At 37.3% G+C, this 20,188-nt stretch overlaps 2 protein-coding genes and 1 long non-coding RNA gene across 6 annotated transcripts in view; 1 reads left to right on the top strand and 2 right to left on the bottom strand.

The window, feature by feature from the left end:
• Nucleotides 1–1,804: 1,804 nt before the first annotated feature.
• LOC111862691 (39S ribosomal protein L55, mitochondrial) lies at nucleotides 1,805–6,361 on the bottom strand. The gene is made up of 3 exons (XM_023848280.2): nucleotides 6,244–6,361; nucleotides 4,265–4,466; nucleotides 1,805–2,019 (listed from the first exon to the last, which is right to left on the bottom strand). Exons 1-3 carry the CDS (start codon nucleotides 6,267–6,269, stop codon nucleotides 1,876–1,878), a joined length of 372 nt encoding a protein of 123 aa, XP_023704048.1. The 5' UTR covers nucleotides 6,270–6,361; the 3' UTR covers nucleotides 1,805–1,875.
• Nucleotides 6,362–8,715: 2,354 nt separating this feature from the next.
• The window catches only part of LOC111862689 (cystinosin homolog), a 37,543-nt gene continuing 26,070 nt past the window's right edge, over nucleotides 8,716–20,188 (bottom strand). For all 4 annotated transcript variants that reach the window (XM_033750755.1, XM_033750757.1, XM_033750756.1 and 1 more), the window contains one exon: nucleotides 8,716–11,394. In XM_033750755.1, the coding sequence (XP_033606646.1) occupies nucleotides 11,310–11,394 (85 nt within the window). In that variant the 3' untranslated portion in view covers nucleotides 8,716–11,309. The remainder of the gene's footprint in view (nucleotides 11,395–20,188) is intronic.
• Nucleotides 11,437–19,974, top strand: LOC117282178. The gene is made up of 2 exons (XR_004512824.1): nucleotides 11,437–12,033; nucleotides 19,378–19,974. It is a non-coding gene; the product is annotated as an uncharacterized LOC117282178 (long non-coding RNA).

Here is a 20,188-nt window from a genome sequence, read left to right as displayed (position 1 = left end):
GATGATGATATTTCAAACCATTGTAAACCAAGGAGCCACTGCATAGAACTGTACTTTCCTATATGGCAGTTCTATCACATTCCTTGTTACTCAAAATTGTTTGTCACGCTGATGTTGTAAAATCTATACACCATTTCTCATGGTTACAAACATCTGAGTGAAAGCAGCACTGTCTGAATCACGAAACAATGCTTCCAAATCCCAAACAAAACCTTTGGTTTCAATCAACGTGAAGAAAACCACAAAGTTTATCTCTATTTTGAGTCTTACTGATGTACTACATTTAGCTCATAAGTGTTCCCCAGGGTGAAAACGGGTTCTTCCAGTAATGTAATGTAACAACTGGTGAAGCAAGAAACTTTTTCGAAGATTTATAATGTAATAAAAATGCTGTGGGAAATGACAGTGTGACAGCACATATATGAACTTACAGCCTACAATTTCCTCTTTGATTTCATATGGAAGGAATTACTTTACATAAAATCAACTAAAAATAACAGCCGTCACATTCTGCCACACCAGGCACGCTACATATGTGGTCTGTTCAAAAAATTTCAGAACTTTTGAAATAGTGCGCAAACTTGATGTCTTATCAATATCATGCAAGTTGTGTTACCTACTGCTGTGCTTCCTAATTATCGTCCTTTTTGTCACATCATCCTGCTGTGATGAGTCATCCCCCTAGAGCTATTTGTTTACGTGCAGGTAGAATGTGTCTTGTGATATTCAAGATGGCTGATATTCACGAGCAATGTATTAAGATTAAATTTTGCTTCAAACTACGGACTAGTGAACTGATGAAAAACGTTTGTGGTGACCAGCGCATGAGCCACACACGTTATGAATGGTTAAAGCGATTTCAGGAGGGTCGCCAGTCAACACATGATCCACATTGGGGACAGTCCTCAAAGTCATGGTGATGACGCTCATATTGCACCAAGTTCGTAAAATTGTGCACTCTAATCCTCATTTGACAGTGGGGGAAATAGCAGAAGGGGATGGGATCATGTCATGACATTCTTATGACAACATTAGAAATGCATCGGATAGTTTGAAAGTTTGTCCCACAACATCTGACACAGAACCAGAGAGAGAGAGTCACATTGCCATCTGTCAGGAACTTTTGGATCATGCTAGCGAGGATGAAAAGTTTGTGAAAAAATTATAACCAGTGATGAAACATGGGTTTATGGATACGATGTGGAAACAAAAACGCAGAGTTCACAATGGGTTGGAAGAAATTCACTGAGACCAGAAAAGGTGCAGCAGGTGAGGTCTAACATGGAAGTCATGTTGACAATTCTTTCTACATTGAGGGTGTTGTGCATCATGACTACTTACGTCAGGGACGAACAGTGAATCACTAGTATTATCTCGAAGTGCTCAAATGTCTAAGAGAAAATGTCAGGAGAAAAAGACCTCGGATGTGGAGAAACAATTCCTGGTTCCTCCATCATGACAATGCACCAGCTCATGCATCGCTACTGATTCATGACTTTTTGACCAACACGAACACAACTGTACTTCTTCAGCCACCCTACTCACCTGTACCTGGTTCTTGCAGACTCTGTCTTATTTCTGGCAAGGAGAATATTAACCCAGCAGGTATGAGTTTCCCACCAGTGTATGAATACAGGAAATATGTTGAAAACAGAATCTAGTAACTGTCCATTGATGGTGTAACAGTGTAACTGACAATGCAAACCCTGATTCAAGGACAGGTCCAAGAATAGGAGTGCTAACCACTCAACTGCAAAGTTCAGTATGAAGTGTCACTTATGTGGCCATGCAAATCATATGAACATTCATTAACATTAATTTTATTTATTAATTCTACATTACATCAACAGCTCAAAAACATTCGTAGTCACCTCTTCATTTCTTTAGCAAGCGCACATATTGTCTGGGATCAAAACTATCTTCAATATCTTCTACTATTTGCACCTTCTTCTTTGGTTTCCTTCGTTGTAATCTTGCCATTCGTTCTGCTTCACTTACAGTTGAGAGGTCAAGTGGTAACTGCAAACAGGAAATGAATATCACTAACAGTCAGTGCTTTTATTTTCTGTGAGCACACATGATCCTTGTTATGACTGGGTTACATTCTGAAGCCCCATTCATAAGTCAATTTAAATTGAAATATCATCTTTTCCCGCAGAAAATAATGAAATCAGCACTAGCTGAGTACATAAGCTTATGAACAAAGTCTACTTAGCTCATACATAATTTATCTTATAAAGATATGTTAAAGAGCACATTACAGTTCCAGAGACAGAGAAGCAGAGGAAAATAAACAAACTGGAAATGAACAGTTCTAAGGACAGTTCACGCATCAAACGCTTGTATGTGACAGACCAAGTGTAGTACATTACTTCTGCCTTCAGATGTCAGATCTGGCACATAAGGTATTTTATATGTAGCTTATCCTCTGACTTCCACAGAAATGAATTAATGAAAACCTATGGACAGAGGGCTGGGCAGAAATCAAGGAGGAGGAGGGACAGTGAAGAGTAAGAGATAAGAGTGAGTGAGCGAGCATTTGTGTGGAATTTGGTGTAAAGTACTGCATGAAATGAAAGTTAAAAACTCAGCCAAAGTCTGATGATTTCTCATACACAGTTAACCTCGACTACATTACAACATAAAAGAAATTGATGGCTGCTCAGTAAACCACTGTTTGTTATTAATACCGACCAATGATGAAACTCATCCGACAGACAAAACCAGTTTCAACAAAACTGGAATTTCACATTTGGGCCCCTAGTACAGGTATTGTTAATTTCTTAAATACCACCTATGCAGCTTTAATTAGGGAGATGATCACTATAATTACGGAAGAATAATCAAAATCACTAGAGCCCTTTTTGAAAAAATTACAATTTTGGAAAATGGATATGAGAGTTGGCACACAGAATGTAGAAAGTCTGTACAGGTCAGGCTTGCTTACGGCAGTCGTGAAAGAAATCGCAGAATATAAGGTAGATTTAGTGGGAGTACAGGAGGTCAGATGGGACGGAGGTTGCACTGAACCAGCAGGCGAATATACATTTTTCCATGGAAAGGGAAATTAAAATCATGAATTAGGTACAAGGTTTTTTGCATATAAGAGAATCGTAGACTTTAAGAGGTCACTGGTGTCATATCATTGTTCAGAATGTTCATGCCCCAAGAGAGGTAAAGTTGATATTCTTATGTGTATACCCATTGCTAGGCAAAGCCTTGGTGAGAGTGACTTTACCTGCATTCTATTTACAACCCTTTATCTAATACTAAGGTTTAATGCTTCTCTGTATATCTGCAACGCCTCCTAATACTACATACTTCTTAAGCATTTCTTCTACTGTCCACCTAGTTCATCTTTCTTATCTCTAAATATTTTCCTTCCTCCTTCATTTTCAAATATTCGTATTTGATGGTAAATCCTGAATATGACAGCATGTTTCAAAACTACACAAAACAAAACTGTTTCATGTATCTTTTTAGGGCGGAATAGAGCCTTTTTTTTTTTACAAAAAGCAGACTAGAAAAAAATGCTAATTACAATTATCCACTTGACGTAATACAGTCTTCTGTGCAACTTGACAGATTACTAGTCGAACAATCATGAAATAACAATGGATGAAATGAGGGTAATTTTCATTGATCTCTGAAACATTTGTGGCATCTTATCTCAACACATCTCCAGACCAACAGCCAACTTCTAGTTGACTGGCAGCATGAAGCAAGCACTAGCCAATCAGTACAAACCATGGTAGTGCCAATGCCCATTGGGCCTGGCACTGCTAGCAAAAGCAGATAAAGATGCATGCCACATCATGCTAGTGAGCTAGTCAGAGCTACTCTTGCTTCATGATAGCATCTGGAGTGCACACAGCAAAAGCGACCCTCCTAGCAGCAATGCAGCCAATTGACTCTGAAAGTAGTCCCCTCGACCATTTTTGCAAGTCCTCTGCCAGTGCTTACTGCTCTATGGCCGACTTGCAATCACCCAGGTACTGACATTGGAAGGACTACTGTAACTCACACAGGCCAGCCCAATGCAGCCACAGCTTCACTGGCATTCATCAGGAATTTATGTGTCTGTCTCTCCAAACACTAGAACCCATATCCCACACATTGGTATTATTTCCTTTTTTGAAGGTATCACCCCTTTCACCACTGTGCAAATACTTGCATCTTCTACTTTAAGAGAATAATGCTCTGGTATTTTGGAAAGCAGATTAAACCACAACAAACATTCTGAGTTAATGTCAAATTAATATACCTTAATGATGCTCCTTGGTTCGTGATAACGAATGGTGATGCTTGAACCATCTGGTAATATAACTGCAGTTGGGTACATCCGAGTATACATTTTACGATGCACTTTGGTTATGCTAGCAGTCTTGCTGTTCAAACATCTGAAGGGCTGACGAACTAAGGAGCCTGCAGCAAACTGGACTGGTTCCCATAACAGCAGCTGCCAACTAATAAGGGAAAAATTCAGTATATCTTTAAAATTCAATCACCATTTACTTATTACTCTTCTGCTCCAGAATTCTCTGAAGTAATTCCACTATTTACCAACATAATTCTTAAATTTGTATTGAAGAAAAGTAATTCAGAAACAAATTGTTCTTATTTGTTACATGTAGTATCTGATCTGGTAAACTCTACTCTGAAAACATAACCTCAAAATCCATACCATTATCATGGACCATTACATAAAGAAGACTGTTTCATACAAAATGTATACGTGACTACCACCAAAAACCTTGGCCAGGAGAGTCATTCTCTGGGCAGCACTTGAAACCCAGAACCTTCTGAATATTAATGAGCATTAACAGCTCAACTATTACAATCACTGATGTATAATTTCAACAACTAAAACAGCTTTACTAAACAACTGTTAGGATCCATTTCCTTGAGCATCTGGGATGACACTTTTTATGGTATATGTTAATGAACCATTGATTCAAATGGAGCTGTTACCACACAACTGAAATGATCTTGGTCACTAGTCCCATCACTAGCTGCACCACAATTTTGAAGTACCGCAGCTACAGCTACATTGTTACCTCATGGTTCCTTTTCGCAAGTGTCTGTGATAATATATGCAGATATTTTTGCATGGCCTACATTCATTCAGATAAATCAAAAAAGGAATTTAAGAATAGTAATTGCCCGCAATGGGATGAAGATGATATATCTTGTGCAATTACTTCTGTCAGAAATGAGGACAGTGGCAAGATGCAAGCTCCCAAAATATAAAATGTATATAAAATGGTGTTTGAAAAAAAGACAAATTAATTGTAACAAAACTTGAAGTGGGAACAGAAGCAGAACACAAATAGGAAAAGCAGTTGATTCTACAACAGAAGTGTGGCTTTAGGCTCCTAGATATAGTCTACAAGGCCTTCCTTTACATTTGACAGAAAAGTTTGCAGTTACTCTCAAACAAAAAACAACAGACAGACAATTAGAAGAAAAAGAAGCAGAGGAGGAGGATGAAGAAGAGAAGATGATGATCTTGCATGGATCAATGCCAGTGGAAAGCACACACTACTTATTTATTTGTGAAATACATTTCATACGGAGTGAGAGGATCACTTTCTATCTTACAGATTTACCATCCCAAGTAATAGTGATTATAGTGAGTCTGAGATCTTTTTATTTTCTCATATACTTAGAACAAATGAGGAAGTATTGTGATGGTGAAAAAATCAAACTTGAAATTGTGACAGATTTACATGTTCTCAGCACACCTGAATGTTAAAACATGGTGTTTCCAATGCTATCTCTCTGCATGTATGGATGTGACTTTCACTAGTGTCTGAATAAATGGATAGGTTTTATTCATATATGGTATTTCAGAGATCTATATTCCTTGTGTCAATTCTCAGATTTTGAATTTCTATCATTCCACTGATCTACCAGAAACTGTTCTTGCACATGACATTCATTCCCCTCTCTTTTTTGTGAAGTTCAAATGGAAGTGTCAATTTCATCCTGGAATAGTACAATAAACTCGAATGACTCATATATTTTCAGCAGATTCGGTCTATCTTAGTTGAAAGACATCAAACAATAACCATGTGGAAAAAAAAAGTTCAGAATATGTTTGGTTTCTTCTAAGTCAATCTGACACCACATAACCTAACAAAATCAAAATAATATAATCACACTTAAGCAAGGAATACTGTGAGTTCGAAAGATGTCTTGCTATGGAGGATCTATACTCTATTCTGCGCTGACATTATCTACCATTTTAATAACCGTGCAGGCAGCATTGTGTGATAATAATCACTGCACCAAGCAAACTCTTCCCACACCACGCTTAATACATGTACACACGTTCTCCTGTTTACAAACCGATTCCGGAACTTCCGGAAAACGAATAAACCTTGATTTATGCAAACATAGATCACCAACATACGTATATGAAACCACACCTTACAAGTGGCGCCATATACCGATCTCCACGACGATGGTGGTTGCAGCGGTTGCAGCGGTAGATCAGTCAAATTTGTAAGGCGACTTACTATAATACTTAAGCGGCCTCCGTAGTCTAGGGGTAACGCGGGTTCAAACCCGGCGGAGGTCGTGGAATTTTTAAGGGCGGAAAAATTCAGGGAACAAATCCTCCGGCAGGGACTTTAAGCCGTGGGTCCCGTGTCGTAGATTTACGGCACGTAAAAGATCCTCATGTCTCTGGGAGACCTCTGAGCAAAATTAGGCAATACATTTCCCGCCCAAGTAGTTTCCAATGCCTCTGGTAGATGGGGGAAATATCAGGTACCGAGGGCCGACCTCGTTGGCTGAACGGGGCTGATAGAACGCACCAGTACCGGTAGGGTATGGCGACAGTAGAAAATAAAGGGGGACGCACAATGGACCAATAACTGGTCTAAGTGCATGGGGAAACCCACCCCCTATAATAATAATAATAATAATAATAAATACTATTAGACTTCCAGGGACCCAAACACTGAACATCGCTCATATCAATTATTAATTTTGAAACCCTGATACTGTAGATGAATTTATTCCTTTAGAGTAAAAGCCAGTGTATGTGACGGGATTTATCCCTTGCTATCTTAGTAATTTTGGAGTTCCTTAAAAAATCAAGTACCTACTTCCTGGAAAGTACTGAACCGCTGTTAATTGCATCATCTGTGTCATCACAGATATTTATAAGCTAACGTTTACATGAGTTGCTCTTTAGTTTTGCTTTACATCAAGAAATTTAATTTCTCGGAATTTTGTGATCCAGTTAGGGTGCTCTGTTTCATGCACGTATGACTACTTTCGTCAGTCGGTTATACTGTGTTCTCACGATTCGAATAGCTACTCCAAGGAAGAAACTGTTGAATTCCAAAATGCCTCCTTATAATACACAAAGTAAGAGGGTAATTCAGAAAGGTATCCGAAATTCATTATTTACTAATAAAATTAAAATGAGTACGCCTAATAGCGTCATTTTATGTATAGTCTAGCGGCCCACAAGCTTCTGTATGCCCTCAGGAAAATAAAAAGGCTTTTCGTTGATTGCCAAGCCATGCATGCAACAGCTCTTTCACTTTTTGGTTACTGACGAAAAAGCGGGACTCAAAGCGTGTTTAAGTGGATCAAATAGGTGGTACTCAGAAGGATCCAGTTCAGGACTTCACGGAGATGCCTAACACCTCAAAGATCAGTTGTCGTTGGCTGTCAGAGCTGTGAGCGGCAGTGTGGACGAGCATTACAGTGCAATGTTGCGGCACATTTCGACAACAGTCCTTAGCCTTTGGTTTGAATAGTTGGTTTCAACTGGACCCGAAGGATTTCATTATAACGGACACTGTTCACTGTCATGCCCTTCCCTTGGTATTACTCCAAAATTGGCCCTCTGGCAACCCAAAGATGTGTCAACATCACTTTTACCACTGATGAACTCTAAATTACAGGGACATGCAGGCTGTCTGCAAAGGTAGAGTCTTGTGGCAAAACGATCCTCTACATTGGAGAAGCCCTGGAGTTGGATGACTTGGTTTCCCAAATTGAAAATGAAACTGAAGGGATCTTTAGAAACAGTATCCAATATTCAAAGGGAATCGCAAGCAGTACTCGACAGCATTAAGGAAAATGACTTCCACGGTGCTTTTAAAGCCCAGAAAGAACGATGTAATTGCACCATACGTTCCCAAGGAGACTATTTCGAAGGAGGTGGCAGCCAAAATTGAGTAATTTAAGCCACCATTTCTTTTCTTTTCTGACCTAGTCGTGGAACTTTCCGGTAGCATCTCGTACGGTTCTGCATCCAACACAGTGAAGTATAACATCATGAATGGAAACTGCTAATTACATGGAATGTACAGGAAGCAGGAACACATATCTTGAAACTAACATGAGCAGAAATGCGAATTCTGATGTAGACTACACATATTGTGACATATTTGCTCAAGACAACTGTGAAGCCAGCAGACAGCTGTTGCTAGGGAACGGCTCTGAAAATATGCCAGTATGTATACGATTATATAACAAAATTGTGCAGACGACAAGCAGAGGTCATACAAAATCACGAGAAGTCACATGGTGACTAATAGGTTGGTTTTGGATTGAACGATTGAATTTATTGAGACCTTATACATTCAACTCCGGATTACACGTAATTACAACGCTATCACTGATCCACACGCACTAGGGTTCTCAGTCATCACTAGTCGTTTCCTGGCAACCGATTTCCACACAGTAATTATACCAGTCTCACTGTCACTTCAAATCACACATTAAGTCTTCTTTGCACAGTCCAATTCCTTTCTTGCTATTTCCTCTCAGTCACCTTCGACTCTTTCAATTCCACCCAATACTATGCTGCAACAGCCAACTTTGGAACTTAATTTAATTCTAGTTGCGTGAGATCCTCGTTATATAACAACAGGCCGGATGCACAGAAAACACCACTTCCTCTACTGCTGCTAAATCGTGTTTACAGTGCCACTGCATAGCAACATAAGTTATTCGACTGCTGCTTGCATATTTGTTGCCGTGGGAGTTTGCTCACTGAAGAGTTGTCTAGCAATGAACATCTCTTTTGATTTCACTGTTCTGGCTTTCGGGCATCAGGTCACATTATTATTAAATATGTCGCCACAGAGTTGAACATTTTATATCTCCCAGAAATAGGTTAAACGCATTTATCTGAATGGTTATTTACCTTTGCTTGCTGTACCTATCAGAATTCATATAGTGTAATATTTCAGTCTACACTGAATTTTTCTTGTATACTAAAACAAATTGGCTTTTCAATAGAACTTAACTAAATTCCAATAACTACGTCCTCTCCTCAAAAACATAATTAATGCTAACAATCAGTTCCATCACACCGCAAATAAATATGCTCTAATTAAAAAATACTGACACTAATTTAACTAACAAATGACTTGTCATTTTACTTCATTAAATATTCTTAGGATAATAATCTTAAAAAAAGGCTTTGGTTCTTGATGAGGTACATATTTATTTGGTATTCAAATTTCTCTATGATTAGTCATTTCTGCAAAAATTGATAAAATTTAATTTGAGCTCCATGAAATGTTCAGCTTAATTCTGAATGAAGCAAACCAAAACTGAAATTGCTACAAACATTTTTATATAGATATATTTTATTAAGTTTCAGTCTCACGAATACATTAAAATTGTTTTATATAGACACCTTGGTTTTAATCAGATTAAAATAGCATAATTTGAATTAGTTAAAATTAAACCATTTTTGTTGTTATTACAATTCTGTTATTATTTTTATTTTATTTTGTTTCATTTAGATATGTAGTCTTGGTTCCTGTGTAATGACTGTTTCCTTGCTGAGCATGGCAGATCCACGTTCTCTTAAAGTACCTGTATTCTCATGTTGCACATCTAAGTGTTTTAACTTTTTACGTGCTGGTCTTGTTGGTAGCTTGATGTCGTGTGTTCACTGTGTGTGTTTGTGTAATGTAATACTAGTATAGAAAACAAATAATTACAATGTGAGACTGAAAATGAATAAAATATTCTATACACAATATGACGCTAAAATACAATCCTACTACTTAATCCAGATACAGCATCAAATTTAATAAACTGTGTTCAGTAGCCATGGAGATCAAAGCTGGATGAACAGACACAGGTTGCAATTATATGTTTATTTTAAGCATTTTGTGCTAAGAAAGCTTAAAATGCAGGACAATATTACCCATAAACTTATATGATTTTGCCATTGTTACTGTGCAACACTACTCTTAACATAGGCTTGATAATTCGTGTGTGCTATCAGATTGACGGATTTGAGACTGACTCTGAGGTAATGATTAAATCCAAAAGCAGGCCAAGTGGACCACTTATTTGTTCAGTTTGTTACAACAACTTTATCATTCTTTCAAATATATAGTTTTCTACATGTCTAATGGAAAATATTTTTGCCAAAATGATCTGGACATTCATACCATCACTCTGAAAGTCCTATTCCCTGACAGCAACTGACTAGATCAATCTTTCTTTTTTTTTTTTACATGAGAACTTGAAGCTTGGAAATAACGTTAAACACGTATAAAATGGCTAGAACTACAGTATAATGCACCATTGTTCTTTTGCAACTGACAACTGAATTACTGTGCAACATGCAACCGAACAATAATGTTCATCAAGTTTGACTTCAAAGCAAATACAGGATGAATATAAGCCAAAGCCAGAAAAGTCACTATATCCGCATAATGCTTAAACTTGTTCATACAAAAGTATTACTTATAATTTTTAAGGAATGTATCCTGTTGTGCCTTAGTACTATAAATATGAGTTTTCATTTTTTCTGTCAAACTCTACAAACATCAAATAACTCACTCACATTCTACTGTCCATAACTGAGTTTAATGGTTGCACAATGTGCATGAACCGCAACATGTTGCGACGCTGTATGACCAATAACCTCTGTAAATGTGCAGTCGAATGTGAGGGAGTTATTTGGTGTTTGTGTGTTTGACAGAAAAAACGTCAACTTATATATATAGTATTATTATAGGTACCTAATTCAATCTTTATAGTAAAACATATGAAAAATGTGTCTGTTATGAACTCCCATCATTAATATGACTTTTCTTAAAATCAGAAACATACACTCATCACAAAAGTTTGTTTTGATTCCCCATTACATCGTGAAACTCCTCCTTATTGCACATCAGTACTTCTGAAGTCTTCTCTTTTCAAAGGTTTTCACACAAACACACACATATATACTTCACCATCAGGAATTAAACATTGATATCCATCATTTTAGAATGACACACAAACTGCACATATTTCTGCATAGTCTACAGTTATGCAATAATAGGTTCTGATAGGAGATCATCTAAAGATCCAGGATTATCCTCACCATTGATCTCTAAGTACGCTTGATGATGCCTGAAAACAATAAAAAAGTAACACTATGATGTTGCTGAACAGTGATGTTTTATTTTTAAGCAGTTTCTTCATATAACTAAACATAAAAAAAATGCTGAAACCAATGGTACATACATGTGTTACATATTGATGGCAAGGTTTGTTTTGAGGGCACCAAAAATAAAGATGTTGAATAAACCTTTGCAAAGACCAAGATACAAGCAGGGAGAAATAGCATGAAACATATAAAACAGTGCAGTGAAGCAGTGTATACAAATACAAGAGCGATTACTGAAGGATGGAGAATGGAGGATGCTTTATAAAACAGTGAACTCTGGTACACCATCAATGGATGATGAACTGAACATGGAAACTCACTTTTATATTGATCTCTACTTTGAAAGCAGAACAGTAATTCACAATGTCATGTACCCTGATTCATTCAATATATATATGTTAATTAATTCCTCTTTGTTTCATCAAGAGTAAAAATTTCACAGTTCAAGGTTGTTCTCATCTCTTAATAACTTCTGTAATTGTATGCGGGTCATGTGATCAGGAGTTAACCTAATGACAAAGACTTTCCTTTCTGAGTGAATATTGCAGGCAGATGGTGGCAAAGAGTTTGGGAACTGAGCTTCAAGGCAGCCTACACCGATGGTAGGTAAAGTTGGCGTTCTGTGTTTAGTCGAAAATATATCCCACATGTTTGCAGCTTTAAAATGACGGCCATTTGCAATTGGAAGAACAGACAAATCCAGTGGTAAGCAGTATAGGATTTTTAATGTTTCTACCGTTTGTCTGAAGTTGGTCTAGAGGATATTTAATATGGCTAATACTGTATTAGCAGAACATTTTATTCTGACAGAAGGATGACAGTGTACTGTGAACAGGAACAGATGAGGAGGAAGTGGCCATTATGTATTGCATTGCATTATCTACACATATGCTTGTAGGACTGAGGAAAGTAATGGAAAATCTTAAGCAGGGCAGCCTGTTCCCTAGTTTTGATGTGTGTCTATGGCTGTCAGTAGCAGGGTCAGTGTCTCTGGGTACAGATCCAGAGGTCCAGGTCCGATTCCTGGCACTACCAGATTTTCTGAGAAGTAATGGGTCTGGAACAGGGTCCACTCAGCCTCATGAGGATAATCAAGGAGCTATTTCAATGAAATAGCGGCTCAGGTCTTGAAAACCGAAATTAATGGCTGTGGAGATTCGTTGCACTGACCACACAATACCCTCTAACCACTAAAGTTGGCACTAACTTCACCGATAAGCGGCGGTCACTCGGTCAGTATAGTTCGCTTGCAGACTAAACCCACAGAGTTTGCTTATATCTGTTCAGTAACTTTGTAAAGAGGCAGACAGAAATTGAAAGATTTGATCCATAACAGGTAATTCAGTACAATCATTTGACAACATGTATGGTACAATATTAACATTTTTACAGCTCTGAATACAGGAATGAAAAGGATAAGGAAGGCACATAATACAACTACTTAATCTACCTAATCTTTGTAAGATTTGAGGTTTTCACGGAGGTGATTATGAAGAATGCCGTCTTCTTAGACGTGGCGTCATGTAGATTTTGTGTGAACCAATATTTCAGAGGACTGTAACAAATTTTTAATGAAACGACTTGCTAGCACTAGGTTCAGTGTTGCCTGAGATGGCTTGCTGGTGATGGTGGATACTGGGGAAGGGGGTCATCTCTGTTACATGACCCCAGTAGGTGATGATGGTAGAGAAGTAACAAGTAAAGATGTTCCCACACTTAAGAGAAAGTATTTGGCTTTAGAGATGCCTGAGGAAGAGGGGTGAGGTTCAGGTATTTTAATGCTTTCCTTTTTCTCAAAGAAGGCAAGCAATGGCATTTTCTTTTAAAACTTCCATGTAACACTGCATGGCCGCTAAAACACATTTCAACACCTTTAACCTTTGCACACTGTCAGCATCATTTTCATCTAAGATTGCAGGTTCTTCCTTGACCAAGCAAAATACCTGGACCAATAATTTGCTCATAAGCTTATGCACAACCTCAACCTTAACTGGGATGGTTTGGGGCAACCAGTTAGTTGCAAGAGTGCTCAGTTAATAGTCAGGCAGTGAAGAGAAGACTAGGAGATTGGTGTGAAAGGTATGCAAGTCAGTTGTAAGGAAGGCAGGCAGTTGGAAGCGAGCTACCATTCAAAGATGACTTGAGAACATAAGCAGGGGAACAGCCACTGATGGAGCCATTACCAGGCAGCTACTATTGAAGACACTGCAGGCTGGAAAAGACAGTGTGCTCTAGCGAACTGTAAAGTGCAGAAATCAGTGATGACACTATAATTAAGTATAATTACAAGTTATGTGTTAAAGTGGACAATATAGCCAATTGAGAGTCACCCTTCTCGTGACATTATTATCCTCCCATATATGTCTAGTCTTCCTAGTGGTTTCTCTCCTTCCAGCCAAGACCCTGTATGCATTCCCCTTTGTTCTCAAACATGCTGCATGTCCTGCCCATCTAGCTCTCCTTTCTCGTTCTCATTATGCAATTTTCTCCAGCCTCCTCAACAATCTGTTTCCATACACCCTCAGCCTGCGTTCTTTCCTTAATGTCAGAGACAAAATTTCACACACATACAAAACAAAAGGCAAATTATAGTTTTGTATATTCTAATCTTTATGTTTTTAGACAGCAGGCAAGAATATAACAGGTTCTTGATGGAATGGTAGTAAGCATTACCAAAACTTTAGCTTCCTCATGAATAAGGTTTTGATTTATCTTTATTGTTTGTATCCTGTTGTGCATTATTATACAACCATCAACACAACAGATTCATAATAAATAACCCATGTTATTGTATTAACATTCATTTTATTATGTACATTTGCCTCATGTTTCAATTCAGCTGGATCATCAACAGGCAGTTTTTCATGAAGTGTACTATTTGTTGTTGAATTGTATTTCTGTGTATTTAATGTGGATCCATATTTAGTAACCATTAATATGAATTTCATTACAATACCCATTTCAATATATTTGAGATATTAGTCTTAACATGTAAAACATTATAACTTGGTTGAATGTTAAAGGTTAAAAAATTAAAAATTCAATTTATCTTTTCTTCTTTTTTTTCTATTATTTAGCATAATAACATAATATTTTATACATCATATGGTGCAGCAAGTGCTTTGTATAGAACACAGTAAAACAGAAAATTTACATTGTTGGAAGTTAATAATTATAAAAGCATAAATAAAATATTCATACATTTGTACTGTGAAAAACAGTGTAATATGCATAGTAGTATGATATAATCTTTCCTTTGCATGCATATTATATGAATTCTTCACAGCAGGAAAATTAAAAACAGTAAATCTGCTATGAGCATTTCTTTGCACACACTGTGAGTTTATTCAGTTTATTCAGATTGTACATAAAAACCAACAAACAACAAAATAAATAATACTATTAACACAAACAATCATCAAGTGGAATACATACTAATTCCTATATTTTATTGAAAGTTAATTTATTTATTCCAGTTTAATTTGATTACAGTAACAACTTGATCAGGTCTATGTAACAGAACATTTAATATGTGATATGTAATAAACAGCGAACTCTCCCCTAAAAAGGGAATTAGGTTCCCCAAGAATGGCAAGTTAGGTAAATCTATGCTGGAAAAACTTAATACCTTATGGTTTAAGCTGGGATACATGAACATGTGTACATAAACTCTCCCATTGGCACCCACATACTTACACAGAATATTTACATGTACACAAATATATGGCCCTAGTTTATAGTTTAGATTATACAACTTTAGAAATTTTGACTATAATATATTTAGATATCTTCATAACGCCTTGCTCCGTAAGTTTCAGAAACACTGCAGTGTTAGAAACTAAAAAACTGCATCAATATCAGGATGACTGAATTAGAGTGGCTGGGGTCAGAAAGTGTATATTTAAATTTTACACATTTGTAAATAATTATTCACACTGCAGAAGCATGTATAAGCAAATTTGCACTGTAAAAGGATTTACTGTAATGTAAAATACCCAAGTTAATTTTATCCAAATACAAGCCATTATTAGGCAGGATGCAGTAGCATAGTTGGTTGAGGCACTATGCTACAAGCCAGAAGGTCATGGGTTCAATTCCCAATGAGGTCACTGGATTTTACTCAATTTACCTAACTCTTCCAGCCACACTATGGCCCTGGGATCAACCCAGACTCTAACAGAAATGAGTACCAGGAATCTTCCTGGGGGGTAAAGGGCAGCTGGCACATAAGGTTGATAGTCTCACCACCTCTGTGAGCTGACTGTCTACAAAATGTGGAAGCCTTGACATCTCACATCCCTATGGGCCTTCACGGTCTGTTACAGGGATAGTTTTGCATTTTACCTTTACCTTACAAGCCATTATTAAAAACAAGTGTGAATGATTTACTCAATGGCACGATTTGACAGTGATGGCAGTTCATTTCTAATGCAACTCCACACTTACTTTTTTTTACTAGGTGGGGTGGGACTGAGTCCACTTCGTATTGCAGCCATTTCTGGCCTATTGTACCAGCCTCAGATGTTGGGCGAGAAAGAGATTATGGAGCAATTGGTGGAATGAAGATTGGCAGGGGAAACCAAAGTACTCGGAGAAAACCTGCCCCAGCGCCACTTGACTGGACCCGGGATCGAACCCGGGCCGCTGCAGTAGGAAGCCGGTGACTTCCAAGACAGAGCTATTTCACTGTACAGTTATACAGAACTGCTGAGACATTACGTACTGTTTCTAATACCGGTATTTATTGTTAGGGTGACAAAGTTAGTACAGTTTACCTAGTGTAACACATTTTTTAAAATTCCACCATCAACATCAGTGCACTATGCAACTTGTGCAAGGGCATGGCATGTTACTTGTCTGAGTGCATCTTAATGTTCCTTTATGCAAGAATAACTTCCATAGCTCTATCTTGAAAACTGTTCAGAATAGGACACATGTACATACATCTTTCTGCTTATAATAACCAATGCGAGTACTATGACCTCCCACAATATTGACCTCTCCTCCAGGGGCACCATGATCATTAACACATAATTTAACATCCAGTTACTCTGACACTTGCTAAATGCATTACATTTCTGCTGAATCCTCTCTAGGATGAGTAACATAATTATCCATCGAAACAAAATATGGACAAATAAAATTAATTAAAAACTCATGCAGGCTGTTTTATACGTTATTATATAATGTTAATATTGCTGTCAATACCCATTCCATAGGGAAATAATATAAGGTGAATAAAATCATGTAGACTAAAGAGAACAAAGTCACGTGGAATCACAGCATTTTATAGAGCAGAGATGACCTACTGTTTATGTTATTTTCCTTTTATGTACCAAACTATTTTCAAGTTTCCAGTCAATACACATAAGTATAATTACACAATCCTATCATAATCGATAAATTACACTATGAGAAACAAAAGAGCACAAAAACTGATATAAGCAATACACACTATGGACATAACACTACTTTTCGACATAAAAAGTGACACTTCTCAATCTATATAAATCGTTATCATGGCACTGTGGATTAAATTATTTCACAGGGAGATCTGACAGGAATACCCGGAAAAGAGAGGATTAGGCAGTAAAAGGATCTGTAGATGAAAGGTGCATAAATTAATGCAAACGTAAGGAGAAAAGCAGAACCCCAAGAAAAGCTTCAGACAAGACAGAACAAGACTAGATAATTTACAGGACATTGGGCGAGAAGGAATGACCAAAAGAGAAGGGATACAGAGGGAAGAGACACACTACATACAGTATAAGAAGACAGGGAATATGTGGCACTGTTAATTAACATAATCAGCTATTTCCATATGTATGTACCATATACCATTTGCATATTCATGTGATGCAAAAATGGCAGATATTTTATACAAATAGTTTCACAATCTGATGGCATGACAAATTATTATTTGTAATACAGATCAGATTTTCCATTGTTATAAAATACAATGCATTTTTCAAAATTAAAATGCACAATAAATATTAGTGAGGAAATGAGTAATGTTCCTGCCTTAAAAACATTATTCAGTACTCTCATTTAATAAAACTGCAACCTCTTTATGTTTCCCTATAAGTCATAAAACAAACAGTTACACAGCATTACATTTCGAAGACTTTAATTTATATTTCATACTACACACCGTATGTTTCAATCATAAACTGTCATCATCATGTGATGTACACATATTATATATATATATATATNNCGAGCGGAGCCGAAGATAGCCGAGCCCCGTAACCGGGTAACTATGCAAGGCGAATCAACAGCGGTGACGTAATAGGATGACGTGGCACTCATTACGCAACCGGCAAGCACGTCAGCTATATAAGTGAGGTGCACAGCTGGTACCAGTCAGTTCTAATGTGGCTACCAGAGAGTTCTACTGTAGCAGCCGCCTAACACAGTTGTACTGTGACATCCGCCGAGTTGTAAAGTAACAGTCAGCCGACTACAAGTTGAAACATAGCAGCCTGCGAGTGTGCGACAACTAAGAAGTCAGCGAGCGGAAGACTTATTGTGTGCTCTCCAGACATAGTGATTGCTGTAGTACAGCTATACTCAGAGTGTGTATTTCAGGGAGACTTGTATAGCTCCCGCGTTATTAGTACGTGAAGACAAGTGAAGACAGTGTTAAGAGATTTGTTGTAGGGTTTGTAAAGTGTGGAAACCCGTGATATTGTGATAATTAAGTGTAGCCGATAGTTGTAGATTGTTCAATAAACCAGTTAACGATCTCTACGGCGTCTTCTGTAACGTAAACACGTTACATTGGTGTCAGAAGTGGGATCTGTAACGTCAACACGTTACAATATATTACTCGTATACTGTATTTAAGCATCCTGTTGCATTAATACATCATTTATTTCACATCATGTATTTCCATTTTAAATGCAACTTATTCTCTACTCACCCTTCTTCCTCACTAACTGTTTAAGCCTTATATGACTATCATAAGGAGTCTTCTGTCTTGTTAAAACTGTTGCACTGCATGTCAAAATTATGTATAGCATATGAATGTAATGTCTCCCAATTAAAGGGAACACTGCACAAATAATACAAAACAAGAGATAGTCAAGCAAATAGCCTTCAAGCGATTGGACCACCACCGCAAGGAACACACTGGGATGTTAATATTAATTAAGGTTGATTTATTTTAATTAGGAAACATTGTGTTCACATGCGATACATAATTCTGACATACAGTGAAACAATTTTAGCAAGATAGAAGCCATCTGATGGCTGTATAAGGCCAAAACATGTAGTGAGGAAGAAGGGTGACTACAGAATAAGTTGCATTTAAGAAAGTAGTATATGTGAAATAAATAACACACACACACACACACAGATATATATACACAAAAATTTGCATAAATTTGGAAATGGATACAAATGTACAAAAATAATAATGAAATTAGATTGGACCTGACTTAGTTCTGCAAAAACAAAAACAAAAAAATAACAGTACTTGTCCAACATATAAGAATTCTCCAGTGTATGAAACCACATATTTGCTGAAGAAAGCAGTCTTCTGGGCTTTGGCGCCGTGTATATGTGGTGTTAACCGACGTTTCGGAGGAACGTATCGCCCCCATCTTCAGGGTTGAAGAAAAAGTATAGGTAAATCTGCAAGCGACAACGATTTACCTATACTTTTTCTTCAACCCTGAAGATGGGGGCGATACGTTCCTCCGAAACGTCGGTTAACACCACATATACACGGCGCCAAAGCCCAGAAGACTGCTTTCTTCATAGTCACCGCCGTGAAAGCCTCAAATCTTACACATATTTGCTGCTTACTTTGAATTCTATTATATCACATGGCACTACACTGCATATCAGAACATACCCAGACCTGTTGCACTTGCAAGCAGGCATGCTGAGCTCCCCACCACAACAATGTGTGCACTATCTTATCTCTCATTCTCTGTCTGCAGGGGAATTCTGGGAACTTTTGGACTGCCCATCATATGTCAACACTATTGTCTTTGCCTTCTTCAAAGACATACACAGCACTCCATTCCACTGGCCAACTTCAGCCACTCATCAACAGTAAAACACCAGAAAGTTTACCAAGTACCCAGGCTATATGTGAAAATGAAGACTAAAATAAGAATGTGCAGTGCCAAGTTGTATGAAAGAATATGAAATGAGTAGTAAACGTGTAACTCAATACATTGGCGAGTTCTTATATTTTGGACAAGTATTGTTATTTTACTCTCATGCCTTTGTAAAATTTGTGGCCAATTTGTGTATGTCATTTGATGATAATCATTTACGATCAAACCATGTAACGTGTGATAATAAATAAAAAACCAAAAGGTTTCCTTAATGCAAGTTTGTGCACCAGTTTATCTTATTACTGAATCATTAGTATGTATGAACATAATGTTACCAATTAGCAGTTATCAAAAAATATTTATGGCACAAGACACCTTATATAAATGATAACAGAAATGTTGCCAAAAAAAATGAGAGATAAAAATGTCATACTGAAAATAACAACATCCTCTTAATACTAATATGTATTTGAACGGTTGAAGGAAACAGCCAATATTATAATTCCCACTCTCTAGATCAGGGATATCCAACTTCAAGCCACTAAGTGGCTGCATTGTACGTGATGAAACAAGTATTTATTCCCAATATACCAATATAAATATTTGCCATAAAATGATGAGATCTATGAACCACAAGCACATGAATAACAGCTGGATCCATAAAGCTCAAAATAATTTTTGATGCTTA

Source organism: Cryptotermes secundus, unplaced genomic scaffold (assembly GCF_002891405.2).
Source record: "Cryptotermes secundus unplaced genomic scaffold, Csec_1.0 scaffold5, whole genome shotgun sequence".
Classification (NCBI taxonomy): domain Eukaryota; kingdom Metazoa; phylum Arthropoda; class Insecta; order Blattodea; family Kalotermitidae; genus Cryptotermes; species Cryptotermes secundus.
Note: the sequence above shows the minus strand (reverse complement) of the source record. Positions and strands in the feature narration are given on the sequence as shown.